This window comes from Petromyzon marinus, unplaced genomic scaffold (assembly GCF_048934315.1).
Source record: "Petromyzon marinus isolate PM22_M1 ecotype Great Lakes invasive population unplaced genomic scaffold, UKy_Petmar_22M1.pri1.0 PM_G_Scaffold_84, whole genome shotgun sequence".
In the NCBI taxonomy this organism is placed as follows: domain Eukaryota; kingdom Metazoa; phylum Chordata; class Hyperoartia; order Petromyzontiformes; family Petromyzontidae; genus Petromyzon; species Petromyzon marinus.
The window spans coordinates 379,583-402,397 of NW_027423040.1; the positions used below are offsets into that span (position 1 = coordinate 379,583).

The 22,815-nt window shown below is 45.8% G+C and overlaps 1 protein-coding gene across 1 annotated transcript; it reads left to right on the forward strand.

Moving 5' to 3' along the window:
* The first annotated feature begins 318 nt into the window (after nucleotides 1–318).
* LOC142921688 (beta-1,4-galactosyltransferase galt-1-like) lies at nucleotides 319–3,876 on the forward strand. Its single transcript, XM_076062993.1, has 2 exons — nucleotides 319–911; nucleotides 2,030–3,876. Exon 2 carries the CDS (start codon nucleotides 2,114–2,116, stop codon nucleotides 3,491–3,493), a length of 1,380 nt encoding a protein of 459 aa, XP_075919108.1. The 5' UTR covers nucleotides 319–911; nucleotides 2,030–2,113; the 3' UTR covers nucleotides 3,494–3,876.
* The last annotated feature ends 18,939 nt before the right edge of the window (nucleotides 3,877–22,815 follow it).

Sequence of the window (22,815 nt, forward strand, 5' to 3'; positions counted from 1 at the left end):
TGTTTGCACGCAAAATTTACAGGCAGAAACCATCGCTTTTATGATTTTATTATTTTTAATGTTCAATTTATTATTTTTATTTGAAAATGTTATTTTATTATTTTTATTTTCTATCTTCCTGACTTTACCGCAAAGAACCAAGAATATTGTAATACATTTACACTGTCAATTTTAGCTGTACATTGTGAATACGAAGTGTATATGGTATATTTATATGTTTTATATAACTTAACACAATCAGCCATAGATCGGCGGGGTCGTGGTTCAAGTGCGGGGTCAGCGGTCGGCAGGAAGCGCGCGGCGGGGTCAGAGGTCAGCAGGAAGCGCGCGGCGGGGTCAGAGGTCAGCAGGAAGCACGTGGTGCTGGCGGCAACGCGGCCCAGTTCAGTTCCATGTATTTGGTATAACCCTGTGAGCCATTCAGCTCTTGAATCGGGTACGGCCCTTCCCTCTGCTGCTGCCCTCTGCTACTGCTGCTGCCCTCTGCTGCTGCTGCCCTCTGCTGCTGCTGCCCTCTGTTGCTGCTGCCCTCTGCTGCTGCTACTGCTGCTGCCCTCTGCTGCTACTGCTGCTGCCCTCTGCTGCTGCTGCCCTCTGTGCTGCTGCCCTCTGTTGCTACTGCTGCCCTCTGCTACTGCTGCCCTCTGCTGCTGCTGCCCTCTGTGCTGCTGCTGCTGCCCTCTGCTACTGCTGCCCTCTGCTGCTGCTGCCCTCTGTACTGCTGCCCTCTGTTGCTACTGCTGCCCTCTGCTACTGCTGCCCTCTGCTACTGCTGCTGCCCTCTGTGCTGCTGCTGCCGCCGGTGCCCGCGGGCTGCATTGAGCTTCGCGTGCGAGCCGAAGGGCGACGCGAAGCGGCGCTTCTACGGAGAGGAACAGCAGCAGGAGGAGCACAGCGCCCTCGACTGGCAGGTGCGGTGGTGGCGGCCTGGGGTCGTGTTAGTGCTGGCTATGGTGGTGGTTGTGGTGGTGGTAGTTGTGGTTGTGGTGGCTATGGTGGTGGCTGTGGTGGTGGTAGTGGTGGCTATGGTGGTGGTTGTCGTAGTGGTGGTTGTAGTGGTTGTGGTGGTGGTGGCTATGGTGGTGGTTGTGGTGGCTATGGTGGTGGTTGTGGTGGTGGTGGTGGTGGTTGTGGCTCTGGTTGTGGTGGTGGTGGTTGTGGTGGCTATGGTGGTGGTTGTGGTGGCTGTGGTGGTGGCTGTGGTGGTGGTGGTTGTGGTGGCTGTGGTGGTGGCTGTGGTGGTTGTGGTGGTGGCTGTGGTGGTGGTGGTTGTGGTGGCTGTGGTGGTGGTTATGGTGGTGGTGGTGGCTGTGGTGGTGGCTGTGGTGGTGGTGGTTGTGGTGGCTGTGGTGGTGGCTGTGGTGGTTGTGGCTGTGGTGGTGGTGGTTGTAGTGGCTGTGGTGGTGGTGGCTCTGGTTGTGGTGGTGGCTGTGGTGGTGGTGGTTGCGGCTCTGGTTGTGGTGGTGGCTGTGTAATTGGTTGACAATATTTTGTATTTCTCTCAATTTCAATAGATTTTATAATTAGTATTGGCCAGTATTAAGACTAAAATAACACCAAAGAAATATGTTGATGTTTGCGTAAAACGAATTATTATTGGCCACGACTATTTAGATCATCTGTTGAAATTGAGAGAAATAAAAAACAATTTCACCGTTCTGACAGCTGCAGGATCAGTGCTGCTGGGAGCGTATTGTTTAGCAATACATTTAACGCATGCTTATATCCAGGTTATCGTATGGTTACTCTTTGGTTCTTTCGGTAAAGTCACGTATGTAAAAATAAAATAAAACAAAAATAAAAACTAAATTAAATCACGACGTTTCAGGCGCAACACAAGCGTCAAATATTGCATTCACTTGCAGAGAGTTGTACCTGTACATATCCGCCCTGAGGCCAATACAGTCTTTTGATTTTGGAGAGCTTTTGTTTTTCTGTGAGGTTTACCTGAAATGGAATTGTGTAAAGTGTTGTGCATTTTTAACGCGAAGCTCTCTGTGTGTGTGTTTTTACGTAAATGTAATCACAGGCCGAGCGATATCAGACTTTTCGTCCTGAGACGGCGGTCTAGAGATTTGATCCAGACGTCTTGTCTCCTTGCACGCCTCGAAAGATGATGAAGCTACGCCTCCCGGTCCTGTTCCTCTCGCTGCTGCTGCTCAGCGTCTCATTGCTGCTGAGCATCTGGTACATGTACAGCTGGACGGGCTTCCTCGTTCGCGACCTCGATGCACTCGGCAACTCGTCCGTCTTCAGGCCAAAGCCGGGGTCTGCTTCCGATAAGATCAACCACGTGACACTGTGCGGGCAACGGGGAGCGCTGCAGAACACGTCGATGATGCGCGTGCGCGACACCAAGATATTCTTGGTGTCGGCGTACCACGACCAGCGCGAGGCCGGTCAGAGCACACGCATCATCGGCATCGCCAACCGGTATGAGCCGGACGTGCTCTCCTGCCACTTCTGCTGCCGAGGGCACTCGGAGATCCTGACGGTCACCGCCAGCGCCTACGTCCACTTGGATCACTTTGACTTCACGTACGGCACGGCTGACTTCCTGTGCACGGAGCCGCTGGACTGCGAGCCGGGACACGTGTCCGTCCAGCGCATGCGCACAATACCGGACGAGGAGGAGGCCGAGTGGGTCTTCATGCCCGTGCAAAATCGGCTCTACATGCCCCCCACCTTCACACAGGAATTCAGCGTCTGCATCTCCACGCTCTTCGGGAACTACAGCAACGTCCTGCAGTTCGTGCAGGCGATCGAAATGTACCGCATCTTGGGTGCGGGCCGCGTGACGGTATACAACACAAGCTGCAGCTCTGAGCTGAACAAAGTGCTCCTCTACTACATCAAGACCGGCCTCGTCGAGGTCGTTCAGTGGCCCATCACGGACTACGTGTGGGTGTCCAGAGGGTGGCACTACCCCGAGCACCCAGGTGAGCTGCACTACTATGGCCAGATAGCGGCGCTGAACGACTGCGTGTATCGGCACATGTACAGCACGCGTTACCTGGTCCTCACGGACATCGACGAAGTGATCATCCCTTTGAAGCACACAAACTGGAAGGACCTCACGCGGTACTTGAACGACAAGTACGGCGCCGACATTTACACATTCGAAAACCACGTGTTTCCCTACACGGTATCGGAAGAGTTTGGGTCAAAGTTCCAGGCGTGGAACGCCATCCCGGGCGTCAACATCATGCGCCACATTAGACGGGAGCCAAACCTGCCGGAGGTCTTCAACCCGACCAAGATGATCCTGAACCCACGCGCGGTGCTGCAGACGTCGGTGCACAGTACGCTCAACGCGCTGGGCATCTCGCAGACGGTGCCCGGAGACACCGCGATCACGCACCACTACCGATCGCCCAAGCAGCCCGACCTGCCGCTCGACTCGCTGGTCGTGGACCTCACGCTGTGGAGATACAATGCCACTCTGATCAGAAATGTCAACAAGGTCCTCAACAGGGTCTTCTGGAATGAGTAGGCACAACGGGCGGCGGTGGCGGCGGTGGCGTTGATTGTCATCTTGCGTTTTTTGCGGTCTTGTAATTTGAGTTAAACACCGGTGTTTGTGAGTTTTCCGTTTGCGAATGTGGTCAATGTATGGGACATTTATTTGCTAATCTTATGATTGCGTTTACAGTTAAAATTTGTTATCTTAATTTTTTTCTGCATTTTAATCCACCAGGGCACAATAGGGTTTGTATTGGTATGTCTTATGGAAGCTAGGGAAGTTAACATTGGTTTATTTTAAACCAATCCTAATTATTTCTATTGCTTTTGGGAGTACCACTCAAAATGTTTTCAGGTTAAAACATTTAAAATGTGGCACAAATTTATTTAAATAAATGTTCAGTGTGCATGTTCTACCAGTCTCTAATGAGCTTATTGTTTTCACGACTCATGTCCACGGAGGATAGTCAAATCCCAGAGTGTCAGGATTTTAAAAAGTAAATCCTGTGGTGATAAAAAAAATGCACATACGATATTAAACTTTGAATTTGAGTGATAATTTGAGTGTTTTGGGCTAAATGAGCTAGTAAAGACTCACATTAAACATTACAATAGATTCAGTAGGAATATATTTATACATCCAAATGTATATAGTTGTATATTTGAATATGTAACAACATCAGCTGTTGATACATACAGCTCATTTTAAATTATAAAGCCATGTTAATGTATTCCTAAACAATACATGGAGTTGACATTTCTGAATTGTTGCATTAGATAGTTTCACGATGGATTATTCAGCAGAAATCATCATTATCACGTACTATCAATCTTGCAAACCAGTTTTAAACATATACAGCAAAATGCTATTACTATTCTTTATCTACATATATAATATCACAGATCTGTCCTTCTGTCATTCTGTGACTGTGATTAACGCCTCCGGATTGGTTTAAGTGCGTCACGTGACCCCGAGCAAACAGCCAACCAGAGGTGCGCCCCCCCCAAACATGTATGCCCCCGGATTGGTTTAAGTGTGTCAAGTGACCGCGAGCAACCATCCAAGCAGAGATGAGCCCCTCCCCAACATGTACGCCCCCCGATGCTGCCCTGAGGCAGAGCCGTGCTCGGGCCGCTGCTGCCCCGAGGGAGATGGGTGAGGAGACATGTGAGTGACAGGAGAAGGGTGAGTGAGAGTGAGGAGAAGGTGAGTGAGAGTGAGGAGAAGGGTGAGAGTGAGAAGGGTGAGTGAGGAGAAGGGTGACAGTGAGAATGGTGAGAGTGAGGAGAAGGGTGAGTGACAGGAGAAGAGTGACAGGAGAAGAGTGAGTGAGCGTGAGGAGAAGGGTGAGTGACAGGAGGAGGGTGAGGAGAAGAGTGAGTGAGAGTGGAGAATATATGTAATTTGTACGTGTTTATCTTAGGGATGATCCTTCGGTAGAATACTTCAATACAAAACTTCCATAAATCGTTAACAAGTTTATATGCTTAACCCAGATATCATGGCACTTATGTATTTGTAACGAGAGTGCGCCACCTACAGGACGACCGGGGGGTTATTGCAGACACGTGCTATGTTGTCTCACATCTAATCAGTAAGGGGGATCCCATCTGGGTGAAAGGTAAATGGGTAGAGCTAGCGGGAAGCCTCGAGAGCCCTCTAGAATGTTCCGAGAGGGGCGTGGCTAGAGCCAGAGCTTAGCACCGCCGAGAGGGATATAAGCAGAAGCAGCAGAGGACTCTGGGTCGTCGGTGTGTGAAGAGCCCGGGTCCGAACGTCGTCACCACCTGCGCTACCACCCATCGGCCACGTGGCGGGCTCCACCAGCTGAGCCTCCCCTCTCTCCGACACGCCGTCAGCCAGCGGCGAGGCGGAGAAAGAGTGAGTGCCACGGCGGCGGGAGGCAAAGCGTGCGCCGCCGTCCCGGGAGCAAGAGAGAAGCCAGCTGCGCAGGGAGACACGTGCTGTACTGCAACTTGAGAATAAATACAACTGAAGTTTAACCCATGTCGGAGACGCTGATTACATATTGATAAGTGGATGTTAATAAAACATGCAACTAGTCGTAGTCAAAACCTTCTGTATTGTCATGTAACAATGTATCCGTTCACAAAAGTTAACATTTAAAATCGTGACGTTTAACAATATTCACATGCAGCGGTTGGCAATTTTACGTTTCAACTTTCCAGGCACTCGGGTTTGTTAATTCAGAGAGTGAAACAGCAAGGGACATTCTCGTCTCTTTGTCCTCTGTTTGCCTTCGGGTGCAGTGAGTTTATGGTGTTTTGCCATGGGTCCTCCCTTGCTCTCTCAGAAATTCCCTGAGTCACTTCTTGCCCATGGAAGAGTTATTCCTTTATGGCCTTTCATTAACGTTTCACCTTTTGCTACATGAGTTAGGTTTATTCCTGAGAAGCGAAATATTCGACGGCTTTAAGGCCTTCCTCAGCTCTGGTTATTCTCATCATGCCCATCTGATCAATGTCTCTTGTATTATGTTTACCCGTTTCTCATTATAGTGCTGTTTTGGCTTCGTCATCTGGTTTTCCCAAGCTTCAGCATGCAGGGAACGCATATTTGTCTCCAAGGAGCCATGATATAAAAATAGACAATATTACACTAACATTTTTTTGGAAGAGGCATATATACAACAGGTGTGGGAGCATGGTGCTGAGGTTTAGGAAACTGTAAGTCCCAGGCTTCTATGGTCTGGCCTTCCCATAAACAAAACACGAGGAATGGTAAGGGTGGTTGCTTACGCCTCCACCGACTATTAACACCAGTGGAGGGATGGAGGCAAGGCCGGTGAGTCAGATGCCTTCTATGACCTGTCACAAGTACTAGCTAAAGTCGCCCCTTGGGATGGAGTCATCCTGTCGGGTGACTTTAATGCCTGAGTGGGTCATGACACTGGCATCTGGGCCAAAGTGATTGGAAGGCATCGGCCAGAACAGCTCAATAACAACGGTAGGAGGCTGCTAGACTTCTATGCGGCACTCTGGGCTTACCAACACGCTGTTCCGGCATCGGCGCATCCACACAGCATCATGGATGCACACTGGGTCCAAGCAGGGACATCTGCTGGACTATATAGTAACAGAACACCGAATGCAAGCCCATGTCCTTGACACCAGGACCTACCGTTGAGGTGATCTGCCCGTTGACCATATGCTTGTCATCTGTAAGATTTTCCACTCCGGTGGTGGGTGTCCATCTAGGACACCATTCAAAGCCACATTGGCCTGGTCTCAGCTAGCTGATGAACGTTGCAAGTTAGAATGTCATCATCTCTTGCAGGAGAATACAAGTTAGGAAGCATTAAAGTCAGAACACAGATCAGAACATTTAATTAAATGACTGCGTGTTGTCTTGGTGTGGTCTGGGACTGTTTTGTTGGTGTTTTACTGCCTTGCCCTAGCTTGCGTTCGGTATTGATACATCGGCAGGCATGTATGTACTCATTTAATTTGTACTTAGATACTATATTTATAGTCGTACATTTTTAGTGACTTGCATTACTTTTTTCTATTTTGTACTCCTAACAAAATTGTATTGCTTGTTGTAACTTGATCCGCCCCTGCTGGACATTTGTGAAAAAGACCAGAAACCTTCACATTACAGGCATCGCAGAGTCCAATTCCAGTTGCCTCCAGACACTCAGACCGCCACACGCAAGCCCGCACTTTGTTGAAGGAACTGGTTCCCAGAGAGTTGGCTGCAACAATCCAACACAACCAATTTAACGGGGTTCAGGAGTTACATGAGGTGCATCCGAAGTCAACGCTACATATTGACAGAAATAATTGAATCACGCTCTATTGGGGGGCAGAGTGGTGCACCAGAATGTGTCTGGGATCGATTCCAGACTCGTGTGCTTTTTTGGGTGGGGTTGGCATGTACTCCCCTTGTTCTGCATGAGGGTGAGTGAGCGTGTGAGTGAGTGGAGTTGGAATGTACTCCCCTTGTTCTGCATGAGGGTGAGTAAGTGGAGTAGGAATGTACTCCCCTTGTTCTGCATGAGGGTGAGTAAGCATGTGAGTGGAGTTAGAATGTACTCCCCTTGTTCTGCATCAGGGTGAGTGAGCATGTGAGTGGAGTTGGAATGTACTCCCCTTGTTCTGCATGAGGGTGAGTGAGCGTGTGAGTGAGTGGAGTTGGAATGTACTCCCCTTGTTCTGCATGAGGGTGAGTGAGCATGTGAGTGAGTGGAGTAGGAATGTACTCCCCTTGTTCTGCATGAGGGTGAGTGAGCGTGTGAGTGAGTGGAGTTGGAATGTACTCCCCTTGTTCTGCATGAGGGTGAGTGAGCGTGTGAGTGAGTGGAGTTGGAATGTACTCCCCTTGTTCTGAATGAGGGTGAGTGAGCGTGTGAGTGAGTGGAGTTGGAATGTACTCCCCTTGTTCTGCATGAGGGTGAGTGAGCGTGTGAGTGAGTGGAGTTGGAATGTACTCTCCTTGTTCTGCATGAGGGTGAGTGAGCGTGTGAGTGGAGTTGGAATGTACTCCCCTTGTTCTGCATGAGGGTGAGTGAGCGTGTGAGTGAGTGGAGTTGGAATGTACTCCCCTTGTTCTGCATGAGGGTGAGTGAGCGTGTGAGTGAGTGGAGTTGGAATGTACTCCCCTTGTTCTGCATGAGGGTGAGTGAGCGTGTGAGTGAGTGGAGTTGGAATGTACTCTCCTTGTTCTGCATGAGGGTGAGTGAGCGTGTGAGTGGAGTTGGAATGTACTCCCCTTGTTCTGCATGAGGGTGAGTGAGCATGTGAGTGAGTGGATTTGGAATGTACCGTGGCGAGGCCCTAATCCGCTGTGTACCAATGCTAATGATAACGAAAAAGGGATGGCTGCGGCAGGACTCTGGGTGCACGCCTCGCCGCTAAGGCTGTTTTTACTATGCACACGCTGTGTAAGTGCGCGCGAGTGCCAGCAAGTGGGCCCCACACCGAAACCCTGCAGCCCCGCACACACCCTCTCATGCACACCGTCTCCCCACAAAAATCACAGACTCCACGCCGAGGCTCTACCCACACACACAGAAATGAACTAAAGTTTATTAACGGCACAAAAACCCGCTACCTGGAGGGGGAATATTTCGTGAGGAGAGCCTAGCCTAACTCTGCCTATGACCCCAGTTACACAAACGTCCTACCATGTACCTCGTAGCTGTTCTCACGGCATCGCACGGACGCTATGAGAGTCAGAGGGAGACGGACAAGCGAAACCCTTGCCTATCGCTGCCTCATAGCAGCACTCGCTGGCATCACATGGACGCTGCGAGCGGCTCGAGGAGGCAGGACGGCAGGCAGTGGGTCTGGATTGCCCGGAGGTTGAAGACAACTGCCCCAATCGTCCCGGGGCTCCCACCTTCATTCTCTAAACTTAAAAGGCCCAGGGTGGAATTGTACCGCGCGGCCAATCGCGCGCTTAACCTGCGCCGTCTAAATGGAGGGCCACGGGGTCTGCTGCCGCTCACCCATTGTCCTCCCGTGCTCATTAATTCTAACCCACTGGTCTGCTCTTCTGGCCAATTACTCCACACTCCGCCTATCCCAAGGTCGTGAGTAACTCATCGCGGTTGGTCCAGTGAACCTTTCCCTTCTGCGCCCATAAAATCTTCAGCCAATTTAGGGGCACCGCAGTGTAACCTGTCCTGTGGGGGGTCGGCCAATCTCCTGGCACCGGGAAAACTCTGTGCGGCAAGGCGTTTTCAGATTCATATATTCTTGTAACACCAGAGAACACACACGGTAGAGAAACCCTTCAGGTGCACTCTGTGCGGGAAGGCGTTTACAGTTTCACCAAAGCTTAAAGTACACCAAAGGACACACACGGGAGAGAAACCCTTCAAGTGCAGTGTGTGCGTGAAGGCATTTGCACAGTCATCCGATCTTGTAAAACACCAGAGAACACACACAGGAGAGAAACCCTTCAAGTGTGCTCTGTGCAGGAAGCCGTTTGCAGATTCATCAAATCTTCGAAGACACCAGAGAACACAAAAGAATCACAAGGAGCAAAGTCGGAGTCTGAAATCAGCTTGTGAAAGTCAAAGTGCCGCAATGAGCCCATCCCTCATGAAACACGAACCGGAAGAAAATCCCAGCTTGGACACTTTTAAAGGTATAAAGGTGAAATATGAAGAGGTGATGGTGAAATGTGAAGATGAAGATTCATTTCCAGAATGGGACCTTCACATTGATGAAGGCAACGTGAAGCAGGAGGAGAATTCTGACTGAGGCAGAGCGAGGCAACTCCCAGCAGTTTGTGGAAGTGGAGGTATGGGTGGACTTGCTTCTAGACAATACAAAGTCAAGTGGAGACCCGGTAGATGTGTAAGCTTGAGACGATGTCGCTACAATAGATGCACCTTTGTCACAGGCCTTTAATGACAGGAACGTGAAGTTGAACACTTTGTGGGCCCGTGGGTTGGGTAGATCTCTAACCAGGAACAAGAGCCAATAAGCTCCCAAGCATTCACTATGTTATCATAATAATTGATTTTACATGGTGCTTGGTTAATTCCCTCAGCAACTCGGAGTTTTGTGTCGTACCTCGTCTGAAACACTCGAAGAGCATCCCCAAGTAGCAGGGTTTCTCTCCTGTGTGTGTTCTCTGGTGTTTTACAAGATCGGATGACTGTGCACAAGGTGGTGGCCCTGCACCAGCCTGCATGTGGACAAGAGCCTGTCAGTAGGGGGCGATGATTGATGCGTCATCTCAGTTGTGTAGTTTGTAGGCAATCTTCATTCGAAGCTTTCGTGACTGCAGGAATCCACACTCTTGAGTTATTTCGGTAAAGTCACCACGTGGGTAGAAACATAACAGATCACGGCGTTTAGATCACAACACAAGCAATCGTCATCAGGTGGGACAACCACAGCAAGAGAAACTGCTGAAGTAGTAGGCGCCTACTCCAGCAGTTTCTTCTTATTGCTGCTGTGCTTGTCCCACCTGATGACGATTGCTTGTGTTGCCATCGAAACGCCGTGATCTGTTATTTGTAGTGTGATGTTTTAAATTTGCTACATTTTGACCCAGACGCCAGCATGCAACGGCCTACTCGTTTTGAATGACGCAACAATAGTACGTTGTACATACACTGTTAAGCAGACGGTGCGTATTTGTAAAATAACTTCTTGTTAATACGATGTAACGTGATGCAGTCGATTTCGCTGCAGTAATTCAATGTTGCTGATATGCCCGTCAATGATTTATAATGAATACTTGTCTGATTGTGCATGTAACATTATCTGAGGGTCACACATTGAACAAGTGATGTTAGGACAAAGTGTGTGTGTGTGTTTGGAAGTAACCTGTACAGAGAACTCAGGTGAGACCAGTTGTTCTTGTGATACAGGTCAAAGGGTACTTTTGTGTTTCACGAAGCGTCTGCCTCTGGAGCAACTCATCGTCTTTGAAATAGGGAGCACGCTCGGATCATTCATCAGTTACAAGGCATACCACTTGAAAGTTACACGTATAGGAGGAGGTACATTCTCTAAAACACGAATTGTAGTTTTGTCTTACGTGTTAACGTAGATTTTGTCTAACTAGGACTAGAAATGCTCCTTGCTAATTGACGTCTGGATGTTCGTTACCTATCGGTTGAAGCAAACCCCACTGCTGTTGTTGAGAGGCTGTGCACCAATAATGGTCCAACACATTGACGGCCTTCAGGCCAGGAAAGTCACAACATTTGCACACGAAGGACACATTCACACAAGTACCCCATGCTCCGTTTTGAAGTTTTAAAATGAAACATCTTTGAATTGTGTTGTGTTATGAATTAGATGATTTTATTTTTTCATTAAAAGCTTGTATCAATTTACATCTGGAAGACTTCATTGAAAAGGACATTTCGTGTGAATTTTCTCTCGTCATTAAGTAGATGGCCTTTGCCGGGGGTTCGGACACACAGTGTACACACACAGTGTACACACAGTGTACACATGCACACAGTGTACACACACACAGTGTATACACACATAGCGTACACACACACAGTGTATACACAGTGTACACACACACAGTGTACACACACATTGTACACGCACACAGTGTATACACTGTACACATACACAGGGTATACACTGTACACACACAGTGTACACACATACAGTGTATACACACAGTGTACACACACGGTACACACACAGTGTATATACACACAGTGACACATAGTGTGCACACGCAGTGTACACACACTGTATGTGTACACAGTGTACACACGCAGTGTACACACAGTGACACAGTGACACAACAACAACCGCAATTCGCCACTAAGTGGCGGTGACGTCACCACGACGCTTGTGCCAGGCACAGTGACACACACAGTGACACAGAGCGACACACAGTGACACACAGTGTATACACAGTGTACACACACACAGTGTACACGCACACAGTGTATACACAGTGTATGTCCACACAGTGTATATATGTACACACACACAGTGTATACATAATAATGTCCACGTTGTTGCTGAGCTCACACACCAAAGGGAGGGAGCAATGGAAAATTAATCTAAATCAGCTTAAACTCCAACTCTGTGACGTCACCACTCTGCATACCTCATCGGCGTGAAACGCCAGGGTGAGGTGTACCTCGCTAGTGACGTCATGTCACCAAGGTATTCCACCGTGCTCTTGAACGTGACGTCACCTCCGCCAGTGTCACTGCAGATATCTTTCCAGTGGCAATCCTTATTTGGGCAAAGCTACGCCCAGTGACTGGCGGCTCATTAACATAATGTGACCGTTAAAGCCGTCTCGAGTTTATTGCGACGGGTTCAGCGCCCACGCCCCCATCCCTCCACATATGGGCCGGCCTCATTAACATAATTTATTCAGGTACAGAGCCGCTCTTGGGAGGGAAGTGACGTCATACTACTTCCTGCTGTCGCTAGGCAACAGGAAGCTGCCCTGTGCGCGCTTGCACTGAAATCCGAGGTGAGAAATTCTCATCGTTGTGGTGATGGTGGTCGTTGTGGTGGTGGTGGTTGTTGTTGTTTACCAAGGTAGAGCCTCGCTCTCTCTCGTAGGGATGTCAGTTGAGTAGCAGCGAGCATGGGAATCGATGTCCAGGTTGGAACTTTACAACGCGGGGCCTAGCCACGCGGGGCCTTGCCTCCTGCCCTCGCCTGATTGCATTCACTTTAATTATCTCGATTAAGTTTAATTTGTCTTCACCCGGCTCGCCACTTTGTAACATTGTTTTATTGTAAATATTCACGCAGTTTTTATTTTCGTTCTTTTGTTACCAGGCCAAGCCCGCTTGAGCTGCTATACCGCTCTTGTTATCAGAAGCGACCTGCCCACAACAACACAAGGTGAGGCTTTGTCAACGTGTGTGAATGTTTTGACTTAAAACTTTGGTGACTGCAGGAATTAATATTCTTGGTTCTTTCGGTAAAGTCATGTAGATAGAAAATTAAATGAAAATAACAATAAAATAAATGAATAATTCCAAATAAAGCAAAACAACTCACGTCGTTTTGATCGCAACACAAGTGGTCTTTATTTAATGTAATTGTATTATCTGTTATTGTTATTTTCTATCTACGTAACTTTACCGAAAGAAACAAGAATAAGTGTGTCAATGTCTATCGGTCAAAGACACTAAACGGAGTGACGCGCAAACAGCAGGCGTCAGGGTCGGGATCGAACCCACGACTTCCTGTATACCAGGTGAGGTAGTTAACATCTCACCACGGAGAGAGGCACGCAAACTCCAGTTAGCCTCGGATATGTTCGTTGATCCTCAATTAATTACTTGGTGGAGTGAGGAAGCATTCATGCCAAGCAGATGAAGGTGGCCAGGCGTGATTCTAGACAGTTTGTGTTTGCAGTAACGTCTATTAACTCTGTTGAACACGGAGGTTATATCATAACAATAGTTTATTTTTGTTTTCCTCTGGAACTCTTCATAAGAATGGAAACAGGAGGTGAACACAGCACACACATTCAGCTGAAGTCGGAACTGTTCATCCCAGCATTCAAGGACATCTGAGCCTGGATTCACACCTCTAAGTTGCGATTGAACGTTGATTTATGCATTTCTGCATTACACAAATAGTATTGTTTTCAACACCCTTTGCTATGTAAGCTGAATTTAGCTCTCATAAATATTCGTTTTTTAGCCAGACAGCCGAAATTGTGTACTTAGAGTTTTGGGTTAACATTCATTTTGAAGATACGAGGGCTTCCAGGCATGTTTATAACCATTTGCCCTCTCATTGTGTGCCATCACAGCCCGTGTGATGAAGTTGGGACACTTTTTTACTACATAATGAATATATGAATAAGTATAGACGTGTAAGTCACATGTGACTGTATATATGCATTGACGTGTCGATGGTGTGGATATTTTTTTCTGTCAGCAGCTGACGCTGGTCTAATGGAGCAAAGGCAGTCGGCACAGCTCGGTACGACAAGTCAACAATGCGACCAGCGTGCATACAGCACGGATCGGACTGGAAATTTGACACAGCACCAGAGAACACACACGGGAGAGAAACCTTTCAAGTGCAGTGTGTGTGTGAAGGCATTTTCACGGTCATCTGATCTTGTAAAACACCAGAGAACACACACAGGAGAGAAACCCTTCAAGTGCACTCTGTGCGGGAAGCCGTTTGCACTTTCATCACATCTTCAAGTATACGAGAGAACACACACGGGAGAGAAACCCTTCAAGTGCAGTGTGTGTGGGAAGGCGTTTGCACAGTCATCTGCTCTTAAAATACACCAGAGAACTCACACAGGAGAGAAACCCTTCAAGTGCAGTGTGTGTGGGAAGGCGTTTGCACAGTCATCTCCTCTTGTAACACACCAGAGAACACACACGGGAGAGAAACCCTTCAGGTGCACTCCGTGCGGGATAGCATTTGCACAGCAACAACAACTTCAAGTACACCAGAGAACACAAAAGCATCAGAAGATCCACAAGGAGTGGAGTCTGAAATCAGCTTGTGAAAGTCAAAGTGCCACCATGACCCCATCCCTCATGAAACAAGAACCGGAAGAAAATCCCAGCTTGGACACTTTTAAAGGTTTTGGGGTGAAATATGAAGAGGTGATGGTGAAGAGGGAAGAAGTGATGGTGAAGAGCGAAGAAGTGAAGGTGAAATGTGAAGAAGTGATGGTGAATAGCGAAGAAGTGAAGGTGAAATGTGAAGATGAAGATTCAACTCCAAAATCGGACCTTCACATCGATGGAGGCAACGTGAAGCAGGAGGAGAATTCTGACTGTGAGGAAGAGCGAGACAACTCCCAGCAGTTTGTGGAAGTGGAGGTGTGGGTGGACTTCCTAGACAATACAAAGTGAAGTGGAGAACCGGTAGATGTGTAAGCCAGAGACGATGTCGCTACAATAGATGCACCTTTGTCACAGGCCTTTAATGACAAGAATGTGAAGTTGAACACTCAGTTCTTAGGTTCAACCTGCAGAGTAAGAGCGGCCAGTCTTTGTGGACCTGTGGGATGGGTCAATCTCTCACCAGGAGCGAGAGCCAATAAGCTCCCAAGCATTCACGATGTTCTCATGATAATTGCTTTTCCGCTTTGCTCGCTTAATTGCCTCGGCAACTCGGAGTTTTGTGTCGTATCTTGTCTGAGACACTCGAAGAGCATCCCAAAGTAGCAGCTGCCCCTGTGTGACACAAGGTGGTGGCCCTGCACCAGCTTGCATGTGGACAAGAGCCTGTCAGTAGGGGGCGATGATTGATGCGTCATCTCGGTTGTGTAGTTTGTAGGCAATCTTGATTCGAAGCTTTTATGACTGCAGGAATCCACACTGTCTAGTTATTTCGGTAGTCATCACGTGGGTAGAAACATAACAGACCACGGCGTTTAGATCACAACACAAGCAATCGTCATCAGGTGGGACAACCACAGCAAGAAGAAGACGCTGAAGTAGGCGCCTACTTCAGTTTTGTCTTCTTGCTGCTGTGCTTGTCCCACCTGATGACGATTGCTTGTGTTGCGATCTAAACTCCGTGATCTATTATTTGTAGCTAATGTTTATAATTTGCTACATTTTGACCCAGATGCCAGCAGGCAACGGCCTACTCGTTTTGAATGACACTACAATAGTACGTTGTACATACACTGTTAAGCAGGCGGTGCGTATTTTTAAAATAGCTTCTTGTTAATACGATGTAACCTAATGCAGTATATTTCATTGCAGTAATTAAATTTTGTTAATAAGCCTGTCAATAATTACGAATGAATACTTGTCTGTGCATATTTTAAATGTTATTCTTTTATAAGGTGCTGTTGATATCGAAAACTGACACATAACTGGCATGCCATAAATAGGAAATTAACACTGCTTATTCGAATCAATGTATTCATATATGTTGATAAACTCTTTTCAAGCAGATTTTGTCTCTAACAGCGACTACAGGGACCACGTGATTGTTTAAAAATGTCTTTGATTATAACTATAATTGCCTACAATTCGTCATGTGTAGCTTATTTAGACTAATTTATTCACTACCCAAAATGTATTTACTTGAAAACATAGAGCTGATATTTGTAAGCAGTCTTTTTTATTTATACGTTTGAAAAAAAATATTTGCACAAATTGAACTTGTTCAGATACAAGGTGAATTCACAAGGCTTTGTAAAAAATCCAATATTTCAGAATTTTGCCTTAACGGAGAATATTTTTTTAAATGTTGGTAAAAATAAAGATTCAGAAATATATATTGTGCCGTGTCTACAATTTTATTGTAAAGTGGAATTGGTAAAAAAATTGATGGTTCAATGAGCAACTCTGTCTACGGGAAAGCTACCCATACGGATGCTTACCTGAAACCGGATTCCCACCACCATCCATCCCAGAAGAATTCCCTCATCAAGACTCTGCACCATAGAGCCCAATGCATATCCGACCAGGAACACATAGCCAGTGAACTCAAACGCCATGTCTCGGACCTCATTCATGAACACAAAGCAGACCTAAAACACGGTAGGACCAACACCTCGGCCGTGGCAGATCATTGTTATAATTCAGTAGGCTCACTTGACATTGACTTTTCCAAGAGAGAGGTTCTTTGTAAGCCATCTGGCTACCATGAGAGATTCGTTCATGAGGCTATCCACATATACAAGCACAGAGACAATTTCAACCGAGAAGATGGATTCTGGCTTAGCAATCATTGGAAAGATTTGATAAACCATTTCAGGTCTTAATTGATTGTTCACGCTTACAGTGGCTTTCAGACAGCATACATTAAACAAATTTCGTCTCCCCCACTCCTCTTTTCAGAACATAGATGGACTAGTTCTTCTAAATAAATTGCCAAATCGCTGCGCGTGGCGCTAACGTTTTTTTTTTTATAAATAAATAAATAAATACACCGTTTAAAAATAAATACATTTATGCAAACCGACACACCTGATGACAACCGTTTGTGTTATGGTCGAAACGTCGTGATAATTTTTATTGTTTTATATATTGTATTATTTTATTGTTTCCCTTCAACGTGACTTTACCGAAAGAACTAAGAATATTAATTACTGCAGTCACGAAAGCTTTAAATCAAAATGCATATTAAAATTAATTAGCATGCCAAAATTAGCATAGGACAACCGTTGACCAATCGCTGTGCACCATCGCCGGAGACGCTCCCAGGTTTGCTTCTCGACCAATCGGATCGCTGGCCCTCCCCCCCTCCCCACTTTGGCACGCGGCGACCAATCAGATCGCGGGAGGACGCTACCATTTTTAATGCCCTACACGCTGAACGCCGCGCGCCCATGTGCGTGTGAGTGTTTAGTTTTGTTTTAATTATTTTAATCATTAAAGTTCGCGAGTGTCAAGGTAAGCTACGTTGACTTTATTTTTTAAAGCATTTTCTCAAGAGAACCATTGTTGCTGCTGCTGCGGCTGTTGTTGTGAAAGGCCCGGTACACCCTGAGGCCTTGCCTAGACTAGGACAGCCTTGATGTCACGTGGGTCCACACTCTTTGCTTCTTTCGGTAAAGTCACGGAGGTAGGAAATAAAATTTATTTATTTAATTTAATTACATTTTACTTTATACCTACGTTAAATTTAATTTAATATTTTTATTAAGTTAATTGAAACTTATTTTATACATACGTATTTTTTTTTATAAATGAATATTTTTTTAATTTAAATTAAATTTATTTTATGTTATACCTACATTAAATTTCATTTAGTAAAAAATTAAATTTTATTCACATTTATTTTATTTCATACCTACGTAAAATTAAATTGAATTTTTTAATTAATTTATTTAAATTCATTTTATTTTATACCTACGTAAAAAATTTTTTATATATATAAAAATTACATTTATTTTATTTAAATAAAATTTATTTTATACCTACGTTAAATTTTTTTATAAATTATTTTTTAAAATGTATTTAATCTTATACCTACGTTAAATTAAATGTTTTAATAAATTAAATTTATTTTATTTAAATTACATTTATTTTAGTTAATACCCACGTTTAATTTAATTTTTTTTAATAACTAACATTTTATTTAAATTAATTTTATTTTATACCTACGTTAAATTAAATTCTTAACAAATTAAATTATTTTATTTAAATACATTTTTTAAAATAAATTACATTTATTTTATTTAAATTACATTTATTTTATACCTACGTAAAATTAAATTAAATGTTTTAATCAAATTTATTTTACATGTACAGTCATTTTAACTGCTCTGACTGCCACAAGCTAAGTGCGGCCTGGAAGCGTATTATTAAGTAATACATTTTACAATTACAATTCCTTATAGAGGAACCCCATACTAATGAACTGACTACGTATCTATACAATTAAAAGACCGCACGCAGATTTCGCAAAAGCGGACCCCGTTGTCAATGATATAATTTGATGTACGTACAGTTGCTGTACGTACATCATTAAAATTACATCGATTGTAATACGTCACCAAAGACACAATTTTAATTTGACCCCCGGGTCTGATCGCGTTAACTGTGCAGGTGGCGGGTCGAGAGGTTACTTGCATGTGTGTGCAGCTTATTGAATATTGACGTGCGATGACTTGTGGAGAGGAAGAATGATGATGATGATGTTGATGGCGATGCAAGTCTTGAAGTCTGACGTTGTTCTCCGAGTCGTGTAGCCTACCGCGTGCAACTTTGGGGATTGCGTAATGTCATTTTAGTTTCCTCTGTGGAACTTTTTATTTTGTTGATTCTAACGCTTTAACTAACGTAGGGCGGGCTTGGGAGCGGCGTTGACGATGTGTTTTGGCGTTACACCAACCAGCACCTTTGCATTCATTTTTTATTTTTTTTATTTTTTTATTGTTTTATATATATTTTGTTATTTTGTTGTTTCTCTTCAACGTGACTTTACCGAAAAAACTAAGAATATGAATTACTGCAGTCACGAAAGCTTTAAATCAAAATTTAAGTTGGAGGTGCTTTGATTGTTACAGCGAGAGGTGGAATCATCACCGTTATGGGTTTAAGTGGGCACGGAGCCTGTCAAGGGAATGGGTAGGTAGAGGAATGGGGTTGGAGAGTATACACAACTTGCATTTCTAGTCATTTCAACAATTTATGGGCATGCGCATCATTAACAGTATCCTGATTGATGAGCAAAACAAAATCATCAATCTATTGTCATAAATGAGTCCGAAATATCAAGTCATGCTCAAAACCGCATTCCTATTGTTATAAAAATCATTGCACCCCCATTCATGATGACAATTCCAATATGGTCATTATGTTGCTCAGAATTACACTTATATTCTCAGAATCATGAACATTTATTAAAACAGCAGTGTGCTCAAAATGCTCATTTAACAATTTCAACATGTACACAATTCCAAGATTATAATCAAAGTAAGTCCTATGTATCGTGGTGTTTTTATGCTTATCCATTATTGCGCGCCCCCCCCAAAAAATATTCAAAAGTCTATTTTTATAATGTTTGCACGGTGTACAGTCTGGAAATTACCCACATGGCAAATTTCCAGCTTGGTGCGTGTCGGGAATTACGCTAAACATTTTGAACAGACGCACACATTCACAACTTTGCCTTTGGTATATATGGAGATTAGTAATAAATTGTTAATTTAACTACTTTCATGTTGACTGATTCGAAATAGGAAAAGCACTGGCTCACCACGGGGCTTATCGCGTGGTATCTGGGGACTTTATTTGAAACGTAAACCCCACAGTGTGTGAGTACAATTCCTCGCAAGTTGCGTCCACAGAGACAGACAGACAATAACGTTTCTAGGTAAGAGTAAGAAATGAATCTACGTGTCGAGGAGAGACGAGAGAGCAAAGAGGTCACCTCGGGAGACGGGGCGGCGCGTCAACCTTAGTCACATGACGGAAGGAGTGTGGGCGTGCCATGCGTGTGTGTGTACCGTGTGTGTGTGTGTGCACCGTGTGTGTGTACTGTGTGTGTGTGCTGTGTGTGTGTGTACTGTGTGTGTGTGTGTTACATATTTCAGTTTAATTCGTGGTTTCGTGGTAATTAATTGAAGGTGAAGGGGTTACCAGCCCCTCGCACCCGTCCAGAGCCCCCGTTTAGCCCCTGTGGTGGACACATATGCCATGAGGGGAGGAGCCAATCAAAATTGGATCTCCCCACACAGCGCTGTCCACGACAGAGTTGCCCGTCCGGCACCGCGAGGAGGTAGGGGGTTGTTTTGCCGGGCAATATCTTTTCATCAGTTGCGTAACGCTGTGTGGAAGCTACCTGGTCTGTCGCTCCGCACTAAGCTTCAGGTCTTCTCGGCCACGGTCATTCCCTCCCTTCTCTACGCTTGCGAAACGTGGACCCCCCTAATGGAGCATCTTCGCCGGTTAGAAACATTTAGGCTGGCCTGCCTACGATCCATCCTGGGTTTAACCAGACTGGATTGTGTGAGGAGCTCACAAATCCTTGAAAGATCTGGGCAGGGTCCCATCGGTGAGCTCCTCCGGCAGGCAAGGCTGCGATGGCTGGGTCATGTAGCCCGCATGCCCAGCCACCGCATGCCAAAACAGCTTTTGTTTGGCCGGATTGAGGGGGCTAAGCGGGCGCGGCACGGGTTAGAGAGGAGATGGAGTGATGTGGTACAGGAGGACGTGGAGTTGAGTGGACTTGCCGATGACTGGTACCAGCGGTGTCAAGATCGGCCTCTGTGGAGGAGGCTCGTGAAGGATGCTCCTGGGCAGTTGGAGGCAGTCGCCCTCCAACAACAACGGAGGGCGGAGGAGCGACGCTCAGAACAACGAGCGGAGCGCCGGGTGGCTAAAGCACAGCAGGTTGGCACAGTAGGGGGCACAGGTGGTGCATCAGCCAGTCATCTCAGTCAGTCGACCCGTGGCACCTGGGTCTGCCCAGTGACCTCCTGCCAGCGGGCGTTCGACACTTCACGTGGCCTCACGGTGCACATAGCCTAGCACAAGCGTCGTGGTGACGTCACCGCCACTTAGTGGCGAATGGCGGTTGTTGTTGTTGTGTGTGTCTACTGTGTGTGTACCGTGTGTGTAACGTGTTCGGCGGTAGTCCAGCGTGACGTCACCTCCGCTTGGGTCACTGCCGATATCAATCCAGTGGCAATCCTTATTTGGGCAAAGCTACGGCCAGTGACTGGCGGTTCATTAACATAATGTATCCGTTAAAGCCGTCGAGAGTTTATTGCGACGGGTTCAGCAGCCACGCCCCTTCCCTCGACATATGGGCTGGGCTCATTAACATAATTTATTCAGTTACAGAGCCGCTCAATGTGGAAGGGGCGTGTCTCTTGCCCCGGATGTGACGTCATGTTTCTTGCTTACCCGCGTGACGTCGCTAGGTAACAGGAGGCTGCCGATCCGCGCTTGCACTGAAATTCGAGGTGAGAAATTCTCATGGTGGTGGTCGTGGTGGTTGTTGTTGTTTACCAAGGTAGAGCCTCTCTCGTAGGGATGTCAGTTGAGTAGCAGCGAGCATGGGAATCGACGTCCAGGTTGGAACTTTACAACGCGGGGCCTAGCCACGCGGGGCCTTGCCTCCTGCCCTCGCCTCATTGCATTCACTTTAATTATCTCGCTTAAGTTTAATTTGTCTTCACCCGGCTCGCCACTTTGTAACTTTGTTTTATTGTAAATATTCACGCAGTTTTTATTTTCTTTTTCACCAGGCCAAGCCCGCTTGAGCTGCTATACCGCTCTTGTCATCAGAAGCAACCTGCCCACAACAACACAAGGTGAGGTTTTGTCAACGTGTGTGAATGTTTTGACTTAAAACTTTGGTGACTGTAGGAATTAATATTCTTGGTTCTTTCGGTAAAGTCACGTAGATAGAAAATTAAAATAAAATTAAATGAAAAATTGAAAATAAAGCAAAAAACCCACGAGGTTTCGATTGCCACACAAGTGGTCTTTATCTTATTAAATTTAATCTGTTATTTTTATTTTCTATCTACGTGACTTTACTGAAAGAACCAACAATACGTCTGTCAATGTATCTATCGGTCAAAGACGCTAAGCGCGTGCCTCTGTTGACTCTGAATGTGTGGAGGGGAACACCTTCACCACGGGGAGAGAGAGACAGAGACACGGATAGCCTCGGCTATGTTGATTGATCCTCGATTCATTACTTGGTGGAGTGAGGAAAAATTAATGCTGAGCAGATGAAGGTGGCCAGGCATGGTTCTGGTCACACCACCACCTGTTTACTCATGGCAGTGTGTGACAGTGTCAAGTTTGTGTTTGCAGTAAAGTCTATTAACTCTGTTGAACACGGAAGTTATATCAAGACAATAGTTTTTTTGTTTTCCTCTGGAACGATTTATAAGAATGGAAGCAGGAGGTGAACACAGCACACACATGCAGCTGAATTCGGAACTGTTCATCCCAGCATTCAAGGACATCTGAGCCTGGATTCACACCTCTAAGTTGCGATTGAACATTAATTTCTGCATAACACAAATAGTATTGTTTTCAACACCCTTTGCTATATCAGCTGAATTTAGCTCTCATTAATATTCCTTTTCTAGTCAGACAGCCGAAATTGTGTGCTTAGAGTTTTGAGTTAACATTCATCTTGGAAGATATGAAGGCTTCCAGGCATATTAATGACATTTGCCCTCTCATTGCGTGCCATAACAGCCTGTGGAGAGAAACCCTTCAGGTGCACTCTGTGCGGGAAGGCGTTTGCACGTTCATCAAATCTGATGAATTTGGGAAACTTTTTCATTACATCATGAATATATTAATAAGTATAGACGTGTAAGTCACGTGTGCATTCCTCTGTGCCTGACGTGTAGATGGTGTGGATATTATTTTTTTCTGTCTGCAGCTGACGCTTCCTCTGCAGAATTGGTCTGATGGAGCAAAGGCACTCAGCGCAGCTCGGTACGACAAG

What these genes read in the sequence shown, in the direction of transcription:
- LOC142921688 (XM_076062993.1), top strand. Translation starts at nt 2,114, where the DNA reads ATGATGAAGCTACGCCTCCCGGTCCTGTTCCTCTCGCTGCTGCTGCTC.